The sequence below is a fragment of the Seriola aureovittata genome, chromosome 14 (assembly GCF_021018895.1).
Source record: "Seriola aureovittata isolate HTS-2021-v1 ecotype China chromosome 14, ASM2101889v1, whole genome shotgun sequence".
Classification (NCBI taxonomy): Eukaryota; Metazoa; Chordata; class Actinopteri; order Carangiformes; family Carangidae; genus Seriola; species Seriola aureovittata.
The window spans coordinates 12,261,661-12,279,551 of record NC_079377.1 but is presented as its reverse complement, the minus strand read 5'-3'; the positions used below and the strand labels follow the sequence as shown (position 1 = coordinate 12,279,551).

The window sequence follows — 17,891 nt, the reverse complement described above, 5'->3', positions numbered from 1 at the left end:
GCTCCTGTCATACAGTTTACACATAAAGATATCAGATTTATTAATTTTTTATGTATAGCTGTGTATTTAAAATATGTCCTTTTCTTTGGTCAGACTCGGGCTCTTTCTCGCCTACACGCTCCCTCCTCTTAGTGACATGACTGAAGGCAAGGAGATATCTGACAGTGATCTTTCCCAGGATACACCAGGTACAACATATAACACACAAACACCACTTCTACAGTACTTTCCATGTCTCATGGATGACACAAGTTTTTACCAGTACTGACCCAGACATGTCCTCTCTGTGCTGTAGCTCAGAGTTCTGATCCAGCCAGTGTCATCTGGATCCGCAACCAGCTGTTACTAGTGCTTTGTGAAATCTTCAACTCAGACAGCCTTCTAATCAAAGAGTGAGTAACATCTGTTGCTGTCTACATATTTGCCCAGTATCTCATGTGCCATAATGTCATGGCAGGAGCATTAACTGAATTAGTCTGTCATGTTCTTATTCCCCACTAGTCAGCAGAAGGCAGTGTTTGATTCGTTGGGCAGTGATTGGTTCCTGCTCTTCCTTCAGCCCCACCTTCACCCTTCTACCTTGAAACTGGGTCTCGTCCTGCTTACGCACTTTCTGTCCAGTCCAGACCAGCAGAGCAGCTTCAGAGAGGGGGTGGTCCCTGGAACACTTATTGAAGGCATGGAGGAGCCTGTTGCTGTCATGGGTAAGGCTGAATAATTTGTCACAGCGAGGCAGGGAAATAATTCAATGTTGTCATTTTGCCTCTTTCATTGGAATCAAATAGGGGTTATTTTTTATATAGTTAGATATTTTACACGTAATTATATAAGTTATATTTATATTTTAGTCTTATTGAATGTCATAAATTCACAGTCATTTAAAACTATTAGAATATTTTGAGTGTCTTCTATCATTGTTTTCTTGCCTTGACACCAGACAACCTGCGAGCCCATTCTTGGTCTTATGAGTGCCTCACCACCACGTGTCGAGGCTTTGATGTTCTGCAGGAGCTGCTGATCAGACATTCTCACCTGCCTCAGGTGTATGAAGCCCTGGCTGCTCTGCTGCTGGGGGAAAAAAACAGGCACACTGCCGAGAGAAAGGTGGGTAATTTAAAATTTTCTAAATGATCGTCTGAATCATCCCAGGCATAATGTTCTTATAATGTGTAATCTACAGGTGCATTTGGATGATAACCTGCAGTCACTGATTGACAGCCAAGCAAACACTCCAGCTCAGCAGCTCTGTGTTGAAGCTGCTACGATACTGCTGGAATTAGTCAAAATCATAATTACTCAGGTAAGAATGTAATAATTTTGCATTTTCTCAGTATATTTGGCACAACTTGATAATGTGTAACACATTTTTCTTTTGTGTTTTAACAGCCTGCTCCTCCAACGAAGCACATGTCAGGCAGTGATGCATCATGGGAGTGGCAGCTCCCAGCAAGTGTGATGCAGTTCTTTTGTCTTCTCCATAACCTCCGACCAAGAGACCCACTGTGGGCCTCTCCAGAGTTCCTCCATGCACTCGCTGGAGTCGTGTACCCTCTGGACGGTTCAGAGGTTTGTGTGTTACTCTGGATTCATGAAGCCTTTACAGTTCTACTCTCTCTGGTTTTATTCACTGGTGTGGTCACTTCTTTCAGGGTGTCGGTGAGCCCTGTCTGATGAGTGAAGGTGAGGACACATTCAGGAATTATCAAACCAGGAAGCCAGTGTGCGACTTCATCCGAATACTGCTAATGGACAGTTTTCTTAACGTTTCTGCCAACACCAACACAAATCCCCTTCTTCTGCTGCTGGAGGTGAATTCATACACCTATATATCTGTATATACATATACACACATAAATACTCCAGATATTATTACCAATAGTGCATTCCCACTGAAAAGGCTCTTCACTATACTACAATACTGCAAAACTCTCATGTCTCCAGAAGGTGCCACTCTTTGCTCAGTTACTGAATAAGGAAGAGACAAGGTACTGTTGATAAAATTATTCACCATTAGGATGGAGTGAAACAACAGGCCAACAAGTACAGATTCCTGTAATGTTGGTTTCAGCTAGCCAAGTCTAACCTGGATGCACACACACCACCACTAACAACTACAATTGAGATAACATTACAAAAGATGTTTCCTATCAGACGTAACAGAAGAAAGAGTCATTACATTTCTGTTGTTCGTCAGTTCCAAATCATATTAGATTAAGTTAGAGTAATTAGATTCTGTTTGCTAACTAATAAACTATATAAATGTTGCAGTTCTCCCCTAATGGTGCATTGCTGGAACAGAGGGAGACTTTCCACACTGAGCTGCTGGAGTTGATGATGGACATCATTCACATGCTCAGCCATGAGGAAGAAAACAACACTCATCTCAACTCACAAGGTAGAATTTCCATGCATGGCTTCCTCATTGCTGTAACTGGCCTGATTGTGTCCATGCAGAAAATTCTCTTATCTGAACGCATTACTTTTTACTGTATCCCTTAGGCTCAAATCCGAGGCCTGAAGGACAGATGGGCACATTGATGGAGAACGTGGTCCTCTTTAGTAAGACTCTGCTGCAGAAACTTTACAGTGGAACATTCTTGGGAGACTCTGAGAGTTTGATCAACTTCCTCGCAGATCAGATTGTGGTGGTGAGATGAACACATTGGCCTATTCTGACCTGGTATTAATGTCCATCTTCCGTGATTAATCACAAGTGGACAGCTCTAACTTACAGGTGTGCATACAAGTACAGGCGTGAACACACCCAAAACGCATTGAGGACGCATTTGAGACCTGATCACTCATTTTGAGGTGGTCCGGGCCACATGTGACCACATTCTTTTAACAGTGTGAATGCCACATTGAAGGACCACCTACTCAACTGATGTCCTTTTCCACAGTCTGATTAGTCCCACCACAATTTCATAATGAAACTAAAATATTTTACCATTTCAAATGGCTAAAGCCATACTCCATTGTTGTGCTGTGCACAGTGCAACCCCTCGCTCAACCCCTCTTTACCCCACTCCCTTTCTCTTGCTCTCTCTCACAAACACATCGACAATGGACCTGTCAAACTGGCTAAAAACAACTCACATACTTAGAGCTGCCCACTTGTGATGGAATCACCAAAGACGCCTGTTAATGTCAGGTTGGAACAGGGTCATAGAGATACTTCATATAGATGCTTATAAAATGTTTTCACCATAAATCTCACATTTGAATTCAAACAGAAAATTTATGTTAATCTGTAAATTCAGGTTGAAAGTAATTTGTTAATTGTCAACGTGGACACAGTTCCTTTTAACCAATAGGAGCTCTGGATTGTGAAAATGTGAAAAATAACTGATAACAAACTGTATATTTCTAGGTTCTGGAGAAAGGCCAAAGTCAGAAAGAGAAGACAGTGTCAGCCCTCTACTCATGCACCAATAAAGTCCTGCTTTATTTCCTGTCTCAACCCCGTCATTCCCAAGAAGAAAAGGAAAGGGTCATCAGGGCGTTACAGACCTGGATGGAACGCTGGGATGTTGTCATGGCAACTTACAATGCAAACATGAACTTCATCACATGCCTTCTTCATTGTCTGTTACTGATACGATCTGGCAGGTATTAGTGAATCCAGAACCCACATAACATGTCCAGGAAACTAGGATTCACCTTTAATTCACATAATCACTTTTCTTTTTCTTTTTTTTTTTTTTTTTTTTTGTAGCTACCCTCAAGGTTTTGGATGTCTGATGCAAAAAGTGCAGAAGAGGAAAACTTCATTCCACCTGTTTGCTACTAGAGCCAGAGACTCTGCATGCCTCAGCAAAAGAGCAGACAGCACCACAGGTATGAGGGGCCAGTATGTGAGGGTTTATTTACATTCATCATGTTATCCTGCCATGGAGTGTGGAGTCTATGGAGGTTTACTGGGTTACTTGAGAAAGAAAAAATGTGTGTGTGCACGTGTTCCAGATGACAGAGAACTAGTGTCCCTGGCGGAAGCCTGCTGGTCAAAGGTCATGACGGAGAGGCAACACACGCTTGAAGAGACCTATAAGATAGAGATCTCAGCAACACGCACAACAGGGTCCATCAGCATGACTGATATCAGCCCTCTGTGGGAGGAGACGGCACACAAAGCCTGGCAGCTACACAGAGGTTAGCTCTCACCATACTAAAAATGCAGTGGGAGAAGATTTTTATCGACATCAACAACAAATTTTTTTTGTCTTCAAAATTTCGTTTTAGAGTCTCAGAAGCAGAAGGTGGCCAGCCGCTCCCAGAAGAAGTTTGATATGATCAGCAGTGCGGTTCGCTCAGCTTTGGGCAGACTTGGCAAAGAGTCAGTAACAGTAGAGGTAAATAAAATACTCATGTGACCTCAGTGTTTCTGTTTCTTTTGGGCACAGAGGTGTGTGTGCTTATGATGGTTGTTCCCTTTGAGGAGTGTAGTGTCACCTTTTCTCAGGTGCACCCTGCTACCCAGAGCGCTGTGCCCAAACACTCATCCCAAAGTCACTGGTGTTTGTGCTGTCGGCCGTCCAGCCCTGTGGGGGTGTTTGATTATTTCTTTAAATGGATTTGGATTATCACAGCTGATTGCCCCTGAGTGGGCATAGTAATTGATATCTGTTAGGCCTATCCATGGGAACACTCACTACAACACACTGTTTGCTGCTGAAGGTTAAAGACGCGTTTATTGTTGTTTTTCCCCCCGAAACACGTGGCCCACATCATTAGTTCCCCCACAACGCTTAAGACGTCGAGCCATCTGGAGCAGGGAGCGGGGACATATTACTCAGGCACACAGGCATGAAATTACCGCGTCTGTGTGTCTGTCTCACCCCCACAAAGTGTGTGTGAGTCTGCGTGTGTGTGTTCTTGTTTGTGCACGTCTCTTGCCTACAGAAATCGGGTTGGCAATTATAGTGGTACCAATCTGATGAAAACATTATTCATTTGATGTTATTCTTTATCATATCAGTCTTTGACAGGCTATCAGAGAGGGTGATGAATTGTTTTTCCATCTGAGAGGTAGGGAAGAAGAGGGAGGGACGTTCGCCTGCTCCCTCTCTGCAGTGTGTTGCACCACTTTGCTCTGAATAGGTTGCAGCATTCAGCGAGTGTTCACAAAATGATATTCAAATCTTTAGTAATGGTCAGCCAGTCTGCTCATTTTTCCATTCATCCTCATGAAAAAACAAGTGAGCCATTAATTAATTTCTGGATCATCAACTTATGACCTTTTATTTGGCAAGTCATGAGCTTATGGGGAGTCTCTTTTCAGTCACTGGATCCATAGGAATGCATTTCTACGGAGCACGGGGCACAGTTTCCGGGTCTCAGATATCTACTTTTACTGAACAAAAAAATAATTTTAAAGCCTACTGTAGGTAATGAATGAGAATATAGAGACTGATAGGCAGACTGTGTCCTCAGTCAAGCTTCAGTGCAATCCTTCTAGAGATTTATTTCATCAGCGAATGCAGTTTCCATAATCATATCTGTGTCCTCATATTAGAAAGATAATTAACAGCACTAATGATCACGTTAAGTTCATTACACATTCACTGCCAGCCCAGAATGAAGTTGACATTATGTTGCCTTATCATCAAAGGTGGCGTATTGTTGGGAAGTCATTAAAATGGAAATGAGTGTGATGTTCTGATGTTAATTGCAGAGGGAAGAGATGAGTTATGTATTTAATGCAACATTTAAAAAGCCAATGAGGTTCCTATCTGCTAAATAGGGTAATTAATGCTATATATTACTTATGTTTGGCCAAATGAAGGAATGAAATTAGGAGATGATGACGCCGACTTGCTGTTTATCTGTCACAACACGGCTCTAGTTTGCAAACTTCATTATTACTCTCTTTTCTGTCTGTAATATTTCTATAATCTCCCCTCAAATTACTCCTTTATTTCTTTCTCTGCACAACTTCTCATTTGGATAGGCAGTCAGTCATTTAGAGAAACAGTTTTCATTCTCCAGAGAGCTTGTCAAAGTTTGTTTTCAACTTTTATGCATGGGTTTTTTCTGAAATTGTCGAATTTCTGCATCTCTTGTGTTACAGAAGTTGTTTTCTTTTTAATGTACTTGAAATCAATTATTGCATTCATGGCGTTATAGAGCAAAACACAGAATTAACATCTGTAAATAAGACTCGATATAAAGAGTTACTGCATGTTCATTCAGTCAATTAAATGGCTTTCCTGGGTCAGCTGTGAGGATGGACACATGTTGTTTCACTAGTCTCTCAGCGAGCACTGCTGTGATGATGGGCTTAATGAAGCAGTTAACAGTCAGAATATGATCCCAGTGTGTCTGCTGAACATGAGCATCCTGCAGTGTCAACACGGCTCTGTTTTGGGTTTTTCTATTTTTTTTTTTTTTATTTTCTCTTTTAATCGACACATACACACTCACTCACACACGATAAAGGCGCATGCACACTTACCTTGCCCTTGACTGTGGTGTGGCTCAGTGATATTAATGTTTATGTTAATCAGATCACACCAACAAATGATTACATTTCCAGACAGGGTTATTGTAACACTGTAGCCACTAGCTTATTTTGCCCAGTGAATGCAATTTAGAACAGATGTAATTGTATGAATGCATTGTAATTGCATGAGGAAACAACAATACCATTATGAATATACAATCTCTGTGAACATAATGTGTGTTGTGTGTGTACAATATGAGCTAGAGGAAGAGCGATTGTACAACCCGCTCTTTTCATTTGCACCCATCAGGTTACTCTCCTTTCTTTGTAGGAGTTTTTGTCCTGCATGGAGTCACATCGACACAGAGGCCACAGCATGTTTGAGAATATGAGGACAAACCACTTACAGGTTTGACATAAATGTTACTGTGAATATACTGAAATTAATGTTGTTAAAAAACCCAAATTAGATGCATAATAATGTTATCTCTGTCTCATTTATTACCTCCATCCTGGGCCTGTTTCTACATCGCAGTTACAAGCCAGTGAGTGGGAGCGAGTGAGCTCCAAGTGGCTGCATGTGGAGGCCGAGCTGCTGAGGGAGAGAGCTGTGTTCGGCCCTGGCCCAGGGGTGCTACTGAGCCGAGATTGGGTGCAAGACTCTGTTGAAGGACCGAACCGGACCAGATCACGCATCCGCAGAAAAGCTTTGAGACGAACTAGACGGGTACAGCCTTTCACTTTAGAGCAGAGTCCTATTTAGTGTTCATATAGTACGCAGTCTAACCTTTAACAATGTCATATGTTGTTACAACAGGTGCTAGGAACACTGAGTCTGGGTTTAAGGACTGGCATATTTGAGATCAAAAACAGAACAGAAGGTGACAGAGGTTAAGAGTAGTGTTGCCTTTTTTAAATTTTACTTTATTTGCTATAATGTGAGTGTTGGATGTAAGTTCAGTGGAAAAATATGTTTCCTTTGTAACAGAGCCCAAGATCCTGTGTGAAGTTGGTGCAGAGGCTAAAGAGGATGAAGAAGAGGGAGGACAGGATTGTGAACACCTGACCTTCTTCCCAGTTCTAAATGAGACCCCTGCTGTGACTGAGGGTCCACCTGACCCCTTAACCCCCGAACCCTGCTCCCACACACAAGACTGCACTGACATACGCATCATCCTGCAGGAGCTGCACCCTGGAGAGGAGGTACTGTAGCACAGGAGGGTTGGTATGCTGGGCTAAAAACAACATGCATAAACACAAACACAGCTCCTTCCCACCCTACTAATATTCACAATCATAATTATCTGATGTAGACTGAGGGATTCCAATAGCCCAGCGCTGCTATCAGAATTTCATCTTTCCTCATTAGTGTAATGTTTTAATGTCGAGGCCCAGCTCAGCTCTTCTCATTCTTCCAGTGAGTTAGAAACCAAAGCACATGTTGACAGGGACTCTCATCGCTCCGGCAACCAGCCGCGGCTTTTAATGTTTCTGACAGAAGTATTAATAAAAACAGTAGGAGGTGATGCAAGCTGTCTTACATCCGCTTAGTAAGTGTGTGATGTGTGCTTGTGTGTCCTGTTGTCTTGCAGTGGTTCATTGTGTGAGTCCTGCTGAGCTTCCTGTCAAATGAACACAGTCATTAGCTCTGAAAAATGCACACACACACACACACGAACTAACACACACACACATATAGTTACACACAAAGGGAGACCCACTCATAATTAGCTTGCCAGCGCCAATAGTGTGATTATGACAGTAATGTGTATGGGGAGAAATCAATGGTCTGACATTAGGCTCTCAGTCAATAAAAGTCCTCCTTTTCTCTCCTTCTTCCCATCATCAGCTAAATCACCCTCAGACTGATAACGCATATCTGTCCAGAGCACAGTAAGGCGATAAGGAAACAAGTTTATTGTTATGTATTTAATGTTTGATAACAATAAATTTAACTATTTTTTTCTGAAATCTAGTCATTGTTAGAGACAGTATGCCTTATACCAATTTATGTTCACTGATGGAAACTGCCACAAAATCTGACCATGATATAGCTTAATGTAAGATTTCTGTGCCATGTGGCTGAGACTCACTCACCTTGACTCTTCTTAAACCCTTTAACATGACAAGTGATATTATCCATCATAGAGTGTCTCTATGTGTGCATTTAGACAAGAGGTTCTGATCACTTAGCAGGTTTCCTATTGTGTGTGTGGCAGTGATTAATTCTCCTAATAATGGCCAGGCATGGCCTCCTCCTCCACCAAGTGTGTGACTCCGTGTCTGGGGGTAGGGAGTTTGATTTGATTAGTATAAATTGTGAGGGGCCTGCGGGTATGTTGGGGCCCCATATGGTTTTTGGGCGCTGTGTCCCAGAGGGCCTGCAGAGGGGCCAACACAGAGAGACAGCCAGGTGCACACACTCACTGTGAAATGAGGGGAGACAATAGAATTAGCCACACATTATCACAATGCAGTTAGCATTAGCTACAACCGGCGCTGAAAGCAGCATGTGGGTCCACTTTGGCACTGGATGAAACACACAGTCACACAGCTGAAAAAGGGGCCGGGTCTTTTCATCCCCATCAATCAGCTCTGATAATGAAGTGTTCAACTGTGTCTTTTTAATAATGATTAAAATATGTGATTAAAATGATCAATCAAGTAAAGCCTGAAGTGCCTGTGTTGCTGCCATGTCATGTCCCAGGAGAGAAACGTGCTGATGTGTATTATGCCTCTCACATAGGGCTTAATGTATCTCTCTCTCTCTCGTGTTCTCTCTTTCTCTCTCTCTCTCTCTCTCTGTATAGGTAAAGGCTAAGATGTGTGTAGTGATGGTGAGTGGCCTCAGAGTGACAGAGGGGGTGCTGCTGTTTGGGAAGGAGAGCCTGCTCCTGTGTGAGGGATTCACTCTCAGTCCTACTGGGGATGTTTGTTGCAGGAAACACCATCCTAGCAGGTACACCTGTGTGTGCTGTGTATTTGTGTGCAGCTACAGAAAAACATATAAGCATAGCCACTCATTCGGCTCAATTCGTTATCCATCATTCTCTGTGTCTATTTCTGCCAGTGTGCGGGATTCCTTCATTTCCACCATGCTGAGTAAAGAGCCGCCATCAGCTCGCTGCAGACGCTGGCTCTATGAGGATATCAAGGAGGCCCGCTTCATGCGTTTCCTTTTGGAGGTCAGACATCCAAATGCTCCCAGAGATACCTTGAATTAACTTGCATCTTATATCCAGATTATGTCTATACAGGATTTAGCTTGAATACATTCACATTAGATTTTAGAATTTGTCTCTGTACAAATAGAAATCAGCTTTGTTGTGTATTTTACTTACAGTTGTTTTCGATTAATCAAGATCTCAGTCAAGGTACATGTTAAGTCTGGGTTTACAAGGGATGTAAGAGATAAAAATATCTACTGCACAGAAATTTCATGCCTGAGTAACTAAAGAGCCACTGTGTCTATCAGGACAATGCTATCGAGGTCTTTATGAAAAATGGACACTCAGCCTTCCTGGTATTCCTGAATAAAGACCACGTCTCTGCATATAAAAGGTACCACATTTATAAAGATTGGATCTTAAAAAATAGTTTTCATTTTTTATATTCGGACAGTGATCTTTATTCCTCCCTTTCTCTGTCTTCCTGCAGGTTGTGCACAGTAGTGCCAGCATTAAAAGGCAGAGGGGTTGCTGAGGTCATTGCTAATGCCAGGTAAGTGTCATCAGTTAATCAGTCATCCAACAGCAATATTTCAAGACAATTACATGTAATCACTATTTTTATTTCATCTATTGAAATGTAAAATACATCAATAAAAATAGTTGTGTGACATATAGATAGATATTATGCACATATAATTAAAATTTGTGTGCCTGCTTAAAAATGACATTGGTTCCATTTGTTCTGTAGTTTAAGAGGATGCCAGCAGCTCTTTGGTCATTTGATTGTCTTGTGTTCGACCTTCCTTATTCTCCACGCATCCTGATTGACTGTAGCGACTGAGTTTGGCGCTATCAGTCCTGCATAAGTTCTTATCCTTTTCTCCTCAAACATGTCACCTCCTCCTCTCCTTTCTCCTCCTTCTCCTCCTCCTCGTCCTCCTCCTCCTCCTCTCGTAAAGTTTTCCCCCTGCTCTTTACATCTTTTAAGGCATGTCCTACACAGGCTGCTTTCATGTACCAGGTACACATCTCCCTCTGGTTCTGATTTTTTCTTCAGCATCCCCTCAGCATCCCCCTGAGCATACGATAGAGGATTTCGTTTCATGTTCACCTTAGTGAGGTTTCGTAGGCCGCTCAGAAACTCTGGTAGGTTGATGAAGAGGTTATCAAATAGGCCTAACTCTTGGAGATTGCCTAGAGCTGCCATAGTGGTAGGCAGAGTGTCCAGCTGGTTCATCCCCAGATTGAGACTCTTCAGACTGGTGAGCAAACCCATTGTGGAGGGTAAGCCTGCAGAGGTTAGGCGGTTGTTAGAGACGTTGAGGTGGGTCAATCCCACCAGGTTGCTGATGGTCTCTGGAACAGACTCCAGCTTGTTGCTGTGTAGATCTAGCCATCTCAGTGATGAGAAGTTCCCGATGTTATCTGGGAGTTTCTGTATCAGGTTGCGGCTGAGGTCCAACTCATCCACGTTGGTCAGTTTGAGGAGACACTTTGGGAAGATGGTTATACCCATGTTGCTAAGGGTGAGTCTGCGCCGTCCATCTGGTGTCATACGTATTGCCTTCTTGGCAATCTTGAGGGTCACCTTTGTCCCTTTGGCTCCCTTTCCTTTGGGCATGGTACTGCAACACACACACAGCTCAGTTTAAAATTTCTGCTCAATTTCACTTTTGTGATAGCTGCCCCCAAGAGGCTGATTTACAATAATTTATCTAATCTACACCGCCACACAGTGCTATAGCAAATAAATGTGTTGTGTGTATGTTTACGTGTAAGTATGCGTGTGTAAGGCTGATGTGATTTATTCAGATACAAGGGCTTATGTATGGCCCAGGGCAGTAGGCAAAGCATGCTCTCTGAGGAATGAGAGCCTGAGCGGTGTGTGTGTGTGTCTCTGTGAGTGCACGTGTGTGTGTCGCAGTGTTATGTCTGCACTAGTGCGTGCTCACCCAGTGTTGCCCATGGGGGTATTTAAGAGCACGACTCTCTAATTAAGGCTAATGCTGGGGAACAATAGGAGAGAGGCGACACTGGATAATACAGCAAAAACAAATGAGTGCTGATGCTCCCTCACCATTCAACTGATTGAGCTGTTTGGCTTTTTTCAGGCAAGGAAGATGTGTGCGTGTGTGTGTGTGTGTGTGTGTGTGTGTGTGTGTGTGTGTGTGTGTGTGTGTGTGTGTGTGTGTGTGTGTGTGTGTGTGTGTGTGTGTGTGTGTGTGTGTGTGTGTGTGTGTGTGTGTGTGTGTAGGCCGGCCATCGACATGCAAGTGTGTTGACAGACATGGATGCACTATACTAGAGTGCATGTACACAAAGAGTCAAATCTGGACTTTGATAAATGATAGATAGGGAGTGTTGGGAGTGTGATGAGGGCTTCGCTCTTCTCCCCTCCTTGTCTAAAAGAGCAAGGTGTGTGTCTGTTTGTGTCTGTGTTACACCCCAAGGCCCTCTCTCGCCTCATTCATCATCCTCAGGATGAGAGAGGTTATCCACTGGTGCTTGTTCCCATTATAACCTCCTATAGAAAACTATTGCATGAAATTATTGCCTGCAATTAGATAACACATACAGGGCCAAATGCAATGATTGATTTAGTGTAGTTTTACAAAATAATTTGGTCAGGAGTTATTGAACAATGGAAGGAGTTATTGGTCCATTTACGGTATGCATGTCTATTTTTCAGTTGGTGTCTTACTGTATTCTTGTTTAAAATGTTTATCTACATTTTCAACATAAAATATGTACTCACCATATTTTGTCTTCTTTTTTTTCTGATTTGGCCTCAATCAAGTGATGAGATTGTCTTCAGTTTTTGAAACACACCAACAGCTTTAGTTTCGGTGAACTTGCCATTCAGCTCGAAGCCTCTCCCTCCTGTAAATTACATTTCCAGTGTGGTCAACATGTTGCAGTTGTATTAATATTACCTGGTAATGCTGTCTCACAAATTATGGTGGTGAAGTTGAGAGGAAAGGTCAGGAATGCACCATTTGTGTATATCAACATTTCCTTAGCCTCCCCACATCAAACAGAGAAAGTCCAGGTTCCTCTTGTTTAATAGCGTTACTTAGCAACTGGGGTGCCTGGCGCCAGGACTTTATTGCCATGTTACTGGCCCACAGAGGGAAAAGAGATTTCAGGAGCAGTTGAATGCTTTGCCAACTTAGATGAAACAAGTTTAGATAGGTATTCCTTGAGTAAAATACTTGATAAAATGTTCAGCAACACTGTCATTTAGATGTTTTGTTTGGCTAAACACACGCTCTGGTAGATTAATTGAAAACAAGGTATTTTGAATGAGCAGTTTTTGTACTCAGCAGTTTGTTAAAGAGCAACTTTTACGTGTGTGCCTCCTTTTGAATAGATGCCTATTAAAATATTTACATTAGTGAAATGAAAAAAAATAAAAAACAGCAGGAGAAGAAACTAATGTTTGTCTTAGCTATGAAGCAGGAAATCACTGATTATTCTTGGAAATCAGTGAACTGTTCTGTGACAGATATTTGAAAGAAAGTTATTGTTCCTGTTTGACCAGTAATGAATAACCTCTGTATATCAAAGCATAGCATTTAAAAAGTCACTGTAGAAGGAAAATATTACTTCCTCTTTAGAGTAGCTCACTTTGCTGATGGAGACTAGCCACACGAGTTCCAGTGTTACTGAAAGTACATTTCCTCAGAGCCTTCAGATGGCACCATGTGCTACATCCTTACTATTTATGCTACATACTGTAGCTAGCCTCAATCCCATAACTGCTCCTACAGCTGTGTACACACAATTTCTGTTTCCTGAATCACTCACTCACCTCCACTCTGCTGCTTCTGAACTCTGCTGTGTTACATTTCAACACTGGTTGCTAGGCAACAGAGCAAGCAAAAAAAAACTTTGTGTTGGTAGGCACTTCTCAGTGATCAACCTCTGATGCTAATTCAAGGTATTTGTTTTTATTGTGTTTTAGAAAGACTCCTGTGGTTGAAAAGACAGCCCTTGCTAAATGGCAGGTAATGCAATAAACACGGCTCTTCATCCATTTCGTTTTTATCTGAGTTGTTTGTGCTCACAGATTCAGTTCTTGCTCCTTTCACATCAGTAATGAATGACTGCTAAAATGTTGATATGACATGAGGAGTAATCCAGATCTAGTTTTGATTATAAATGTATTCCTGTGTTTAGAGAGGTATTTATATTATTCTTGTCTGTGCTCTAGAAAGGGGAGATAAGTAACTTTGAGTACTTGATGCATCTGAACACCATCGCTGGGAGGACATACAATGACCTGATGCAGTATCCAGTGTTCCCTTGGGTCCTAGCTGACTACCAGTCAGAGGTAGGATCTCACACAACACAGATAACCTTTATATTGAAGTTCAGGCACCATGGTAATACAACTGTTAGTGCTTTTGTTAAACCAAGCCATTGTAGAATGTGTATAACATCTATTGAATATTCTGTGTGGTGTGTATATTTTCTCCTTACCCTCATCCCATCGTATTTTCTCCTCAATAGACACTTGATCTCTCAAATCCTGCGACATTCCGTGATCTGTCTAAGCCAATGGGAGCTCAGACAGAGAAAAGGAAGCAGATGTTTATCCAGAGATACGAAGAAGTGGAGAACAGCGAGGGTGAAGGTATCTGTTCGTCTTATCACTCTTCATTCTTCTCACCTATTCTATTCACTGTACTTTTTATTCAGCACACTGTGTGTCCTTTTAAAATGATTCACTCTCTAGGAGATTTGTCAGCACGATGCCACTACTGTACCCACTACTCCTCAGCCATCATCGTGGCGTCCTTCCTTGTCAGGATAGAGCCGTTTTCACACACTTTCCAGGCACTGCAGGTGAGGCCTTTAACACCAGGAAATGCAATAAAATATCCAGACTAAACTCACAGATGGAAAACTGTCATTTTTTGCCCTTTGAAACAATAAGCTGGTATTAGATAAAATCCTGTGGCTCACAGCACACATTGGATGTGACCTTAATAGGTATGTCGGTCACTTGCCTGACTAACCCATTTCCACAGAAACTTCTGCAGTTAAGAATAGCTTTGAATAGAAAGAATACACATTTTTCTCTGTGTGAAACCACTTTATTGGTTTGTACCGTAACAATAAACACATCCATCACATGCAAAAGTACAATACTTTTTATCAGCTCATTGAGAGGTCAATAATAAAAGCTTAGAATCATATATATTAAAATGCTATATTTACTGGATGAGTTTCTGAACCTTTGACAGCAGCCATTTTTGTTGCATCAATTCATGGCTCATCTAATAGACTGAAGCTCTGCATACTCTTACACACATGAATACAAATATGCATGTATACACACATTACAGTAAGTGATAAATGTATGATGTATAAGATATAAAGGTGGATCACTTCCTGAATGTAATCACTGCTGATCACTGTAGGTTTTGTCTTAAGGAAATGTATCGGTCTGTTCAGTCTGTTCATTAACCCACAGGCCCCTCTGCAAACCCAGTGCTCCAGATGCCCATTGACGTTCATCACTTTGTCATTTTTTATTTTCGAACGTAATCTTGCTAATAATATGACTCTAATATGAGCTATTTTCAGCACTCCAGACCCTCTTTCAGTGCTGCTTTTGGTATGGAAGCAGATTATAGGGAGATTTCAATATATATGCAAATAATTACAGAAAGCATCAAAAAGAAGCCAATGCAAATAGCCACAGATGTTACCAATTTATGATGCTGCTTCCAATTGATTAGAATGAAAAGGCATGCATTTGATAGTCAGAATAAAGCAATAAAAATGTTAGTCTGGTGCATTACAGTGCCTTTTTGTCTTCTGTAGCGTGTAACGGGTGTGTAGTAATATCCATAACTGAATTTTCATCTCTAACTGAGTTTACCAGTATATATGCTATTTTCATTCATTGAGGTAATTGTTTTACTCTAAATTACATTCTCTCTCATGAGATTTCCGTTATAGATTATGGAATTTTACAGAAAGATGAAAAGCTTTCTTCAAATAGCAAATCTTTCCCCCTTACATAATACAATGAAGAATAAAAAAATATAGTTCACTACACAGAATCATGCAGACTACTTTAGTAATATGCCTGTTGCAAAGTTTGGTTCAACTGTGTGCAGAAGATCTGACAGTGTTGTGCCTCGTCTCCCGGACAGGGAGGGTTTGATATCCCGGAGCGGATGTTTCACAGTGTAAAGAAGGAGTGGGAGTCGGCCTCCAGAGACAACATGGGCGATGTCAGAGAGCTGATGCCAGAGTTCTTCTACCTGTCCGACTTCCTGCTCAACTCTAACCACATCCAGCTGGGTCAGACTCAAAAATCATCCTCTGTATATCTAAGTGAATGACTCAAAGTATGAATTTCCTGTTAACATATTTGCCTTGTGCACACAATTGTATTAGTAATGCGCTCAAAGGATTAGGCTAGCATTATTCTTATCTTTCTTATTGTCCACACCAAAGCCAGCAACGTGTCTTTCTCTGAGTACTTTCTGACTTTCTTACCCTGTCTGTGGCTTTCAGCCCCAAGCCCATTTGATCTGGGTAGTGTAGTTTTTAGAAAATGTTACTCATACAGTACAAGAGTAAATAGTGAAGTTGTTGGACTATTTTCATTATTTTCATATTAAGAGATGGTCTAATGAGCATTTACAGCAGCAGGATGTTGTATTTGGGGCTGAAAAAAATAAAAATGATAAGATAAACTACAGTGCACATGTTCATTGTAATGAGGAAACATATCACCTATTTCAACCATCTGGGTCATTGATGTGTTTTTAATAGTTTTTGGACAACAATGGAGGTGTGTGCCACAGAGGAATTAGCTGTATTTGTTTCAGGCTACACAGCCAATACTTTTTAGTACACTTTATTTTGGGTTTGGTCTTAAAGAAATACAATATCACCAGCCTTATCCTCTAAAGGTATCACATAACACAGGTGCTAATGCACGCACAGTACATGCGTGTCCTCATGCATGTGCAAGTTGACAAACAAACAAAACGGGGAACCACTCATCAAAACATTGCTCCATAGTGCCCTCACTGTGATGTGATGTGACCCAGAATGCTGTATGTACTGTATGTCCATATCTTCGTAGGTTGTTTGGAGGATGGTACTGCTCTGGGAGATGTGGAGCTGCCTCCTTGGGCGAAAGGTGACCCCCAGGAGTTCATTAGAATCCATCGAGAGGTCAGTGACCCCCGACCCCACCACGCCTGTCCATTACAATTGGCCAGTCCGGCCTGTTACATACAGGGAGCTTTCCCATAAGACCTAATAATGTTTGTCAATACTAGCAGATGTATGTACACAGAAAATGCACTGTTTTAGTATCTTAAAAGTAGTATAAGTATCCACTGTAACAGTGCTGGTAGCTGCCAATTTATTTGTCTCCATTCTTTCTACCACAGTATAAGAGACAGATCTTATTCACAACAGCCACTGTCAAATTCGTGATATTCTCTAAAGGCCATCTTGTGCCACTGAGTTTGGTTCAGTTGAATTCTTTTAGTACTGACTGTTTTCAAATATAAGGAGCAGTTGTTTTTCTTATCAAGAAATTGCATGAAAAGGCAAAGAAGTTGAGATGACAGATGATGAAGGACAACAAGCCTATTTAACACTATTCAGGGCAGGCACAAGACAGTCTTTTTCATAATGCCATTATTTCTGCCAGCTGTTTATGGGCTGAATATTCTCTCTCTTTTCTCAGCTCTTTCTTCTCCTTCCCTGTGTGGGGTTATTGTATAACTCTGCTCTTTTCCTCTCTGTTGGTCTGATTTCTTCAGAGTGTGACCCTCCCTTTTTCCATTCCTGGGGCAACTATGATGGTTATCACTCTGTAATCTACTGAACTACTCATATTGCCTAGCATTCTCATAAAATTAGTGACTTTAGAAGATTGTTTTTTCTTCCATAGACAAATTAACTGAGGACAATATATCCTCCTTATGATGTTTTTTTTTTTTTTTTGTTTTTTTTTTAGTTTTCGGTTATTCCAGGATGGGTTTATTAAGAATGGGTGCAGGGTATGGCTGGTCATAATGCCCACTTTTCCTTATTAACTCTTCAAAACCAATCTCTGTGTAATTTTACTGAAATCATTCTTTAATTCTAACATGAAGATATGCTCATAACCCAGCTGTGCAGCTTCCTGCTGTTCCAGACTTCTAAATTGACTTTTGGAAGAAATCATACAGTACCTGAATAATTTGATTGGTTGTGCATTCTGCTATAAGTTTTTTTGTTTTTCTAAACTCTCATTTTAA

General features: G+C 41.4%; 2 protein-coding genes across 4 annotated transcripts in view; one reads left to right on the top strand and one right to left on the bottom strand.

The window, feature by feature from the left end:
• wdfy4 (WDFY family member 4) overlaps positions 1–17,891 on the top strand; it is a 40,509-nt gene that overhangs the window by 17,307 nt on the left and 5,311 nt on the right. For 2 of the 3 annotated variants that reach the window (XM_056395234.1, XM_056395236.1), the window contains 27 exons: positions 94–188; positions 296–392; positions 502–704; positions 938–1,104; positions 1,181–1,300; positions 1,387–1,566; positions 1,650–1,808; positions 2,269–2,395; positions 2,500–2,648; positions 3,371–3,609; positions 3,716–3,837; positions 3,964–4,149; positions 4,240–4,349; positions 6,771–6,848; positions 6,975–7,166; positions 7,257–7,329; positions 7,428–7,642; positions 9,250–9,398; positions 9,510–9,624; positions 9,915–10,000; positions 10,097–10,159; positions 13,574–13,616; positions 13,823–13,942; positions 14,122–14,245; positions 14,348–14,457; positions 15,777–15,927; positions 16,721–16,812. In XM_056395234.1, the coding sequence (XP_056251209.1) occupies positions 94–188; positions 296–392; positions 502–704; positions 938–1,104; positions 1,181–1,300; positions 1,387–1,566; positions 1,650–1,808; positions 2,269–2,395; positions 2,500–2,648; positions 3,371–3,609; positions 3,716–3,837; positions 3,964–4,149; positions 4,240–4,349; positions 6,771–6,848; positions 6,975–7,166; positions 7,257–7,329; positions 7,428–7,642; positions 9,250–9,398; positions 9,510–9,624; positions 9,915–10,000; positions 10,097–10,159; positions 13,574–13,616; positions 13,823–13,942; positions 14,122–14,245; positions 14,348–14,457; positions 15,777–15,927; positions 16,721–16,812 (3,565 nt within the window). The remainder of the gene's footprint in view (positions 1–93; positions 189–295; positions 393–501; positions 705–937; positions 1,105–1,180; positions 1,301–1,386; positions 1,567–1,649; positions 1,809–2,268; positions 2,396–2,499; positions 2,649–3,370; positions 3,610–3,715; positions 3,838–3,963; positions 4,150–4,239; positions 4,350–6,770; positions 6,849–6,974; positions 7,167–7,256; positions 7,330–7,427; positions 7,643–9,249; positions 9,399–9,509; positions 9,625–9,914; positions 10,001–10,096; positions 10,160–13,573; positions 13,617–13,822; positions 13,943–14,121; positions 14,246–14,347; positions 14,458–15,776; positions 15,928–16,720; positions 16,813–17,891) is intronic. The other variant, XM_056395237.1, reaches the window with a different exon arrangement.
• On the bottom strand, positions 10,214–13,449 carry lrrc18a (leucine rich repeat containing 18a). The gene is made up of 3 exons (XM_056395241.1): positions 13,421–13,449; positions 12,365–12,489; positions 10,214–11,234 (listed from the first exon to the last, which is right to left on the bottom strand). The coding sequence occupies exon 3, from the start codon at positions 11,228–11,230 to the stop codon at positions 10,385–10,387; it is 846 nt and encodes a 281-aa protein (XP_056251216.1). The 5' UTR covers positions 11,231–11,234; positions 12,365–12,489; positions 13,421–13,449; the 3' UTR covers positions 10,214–10,384.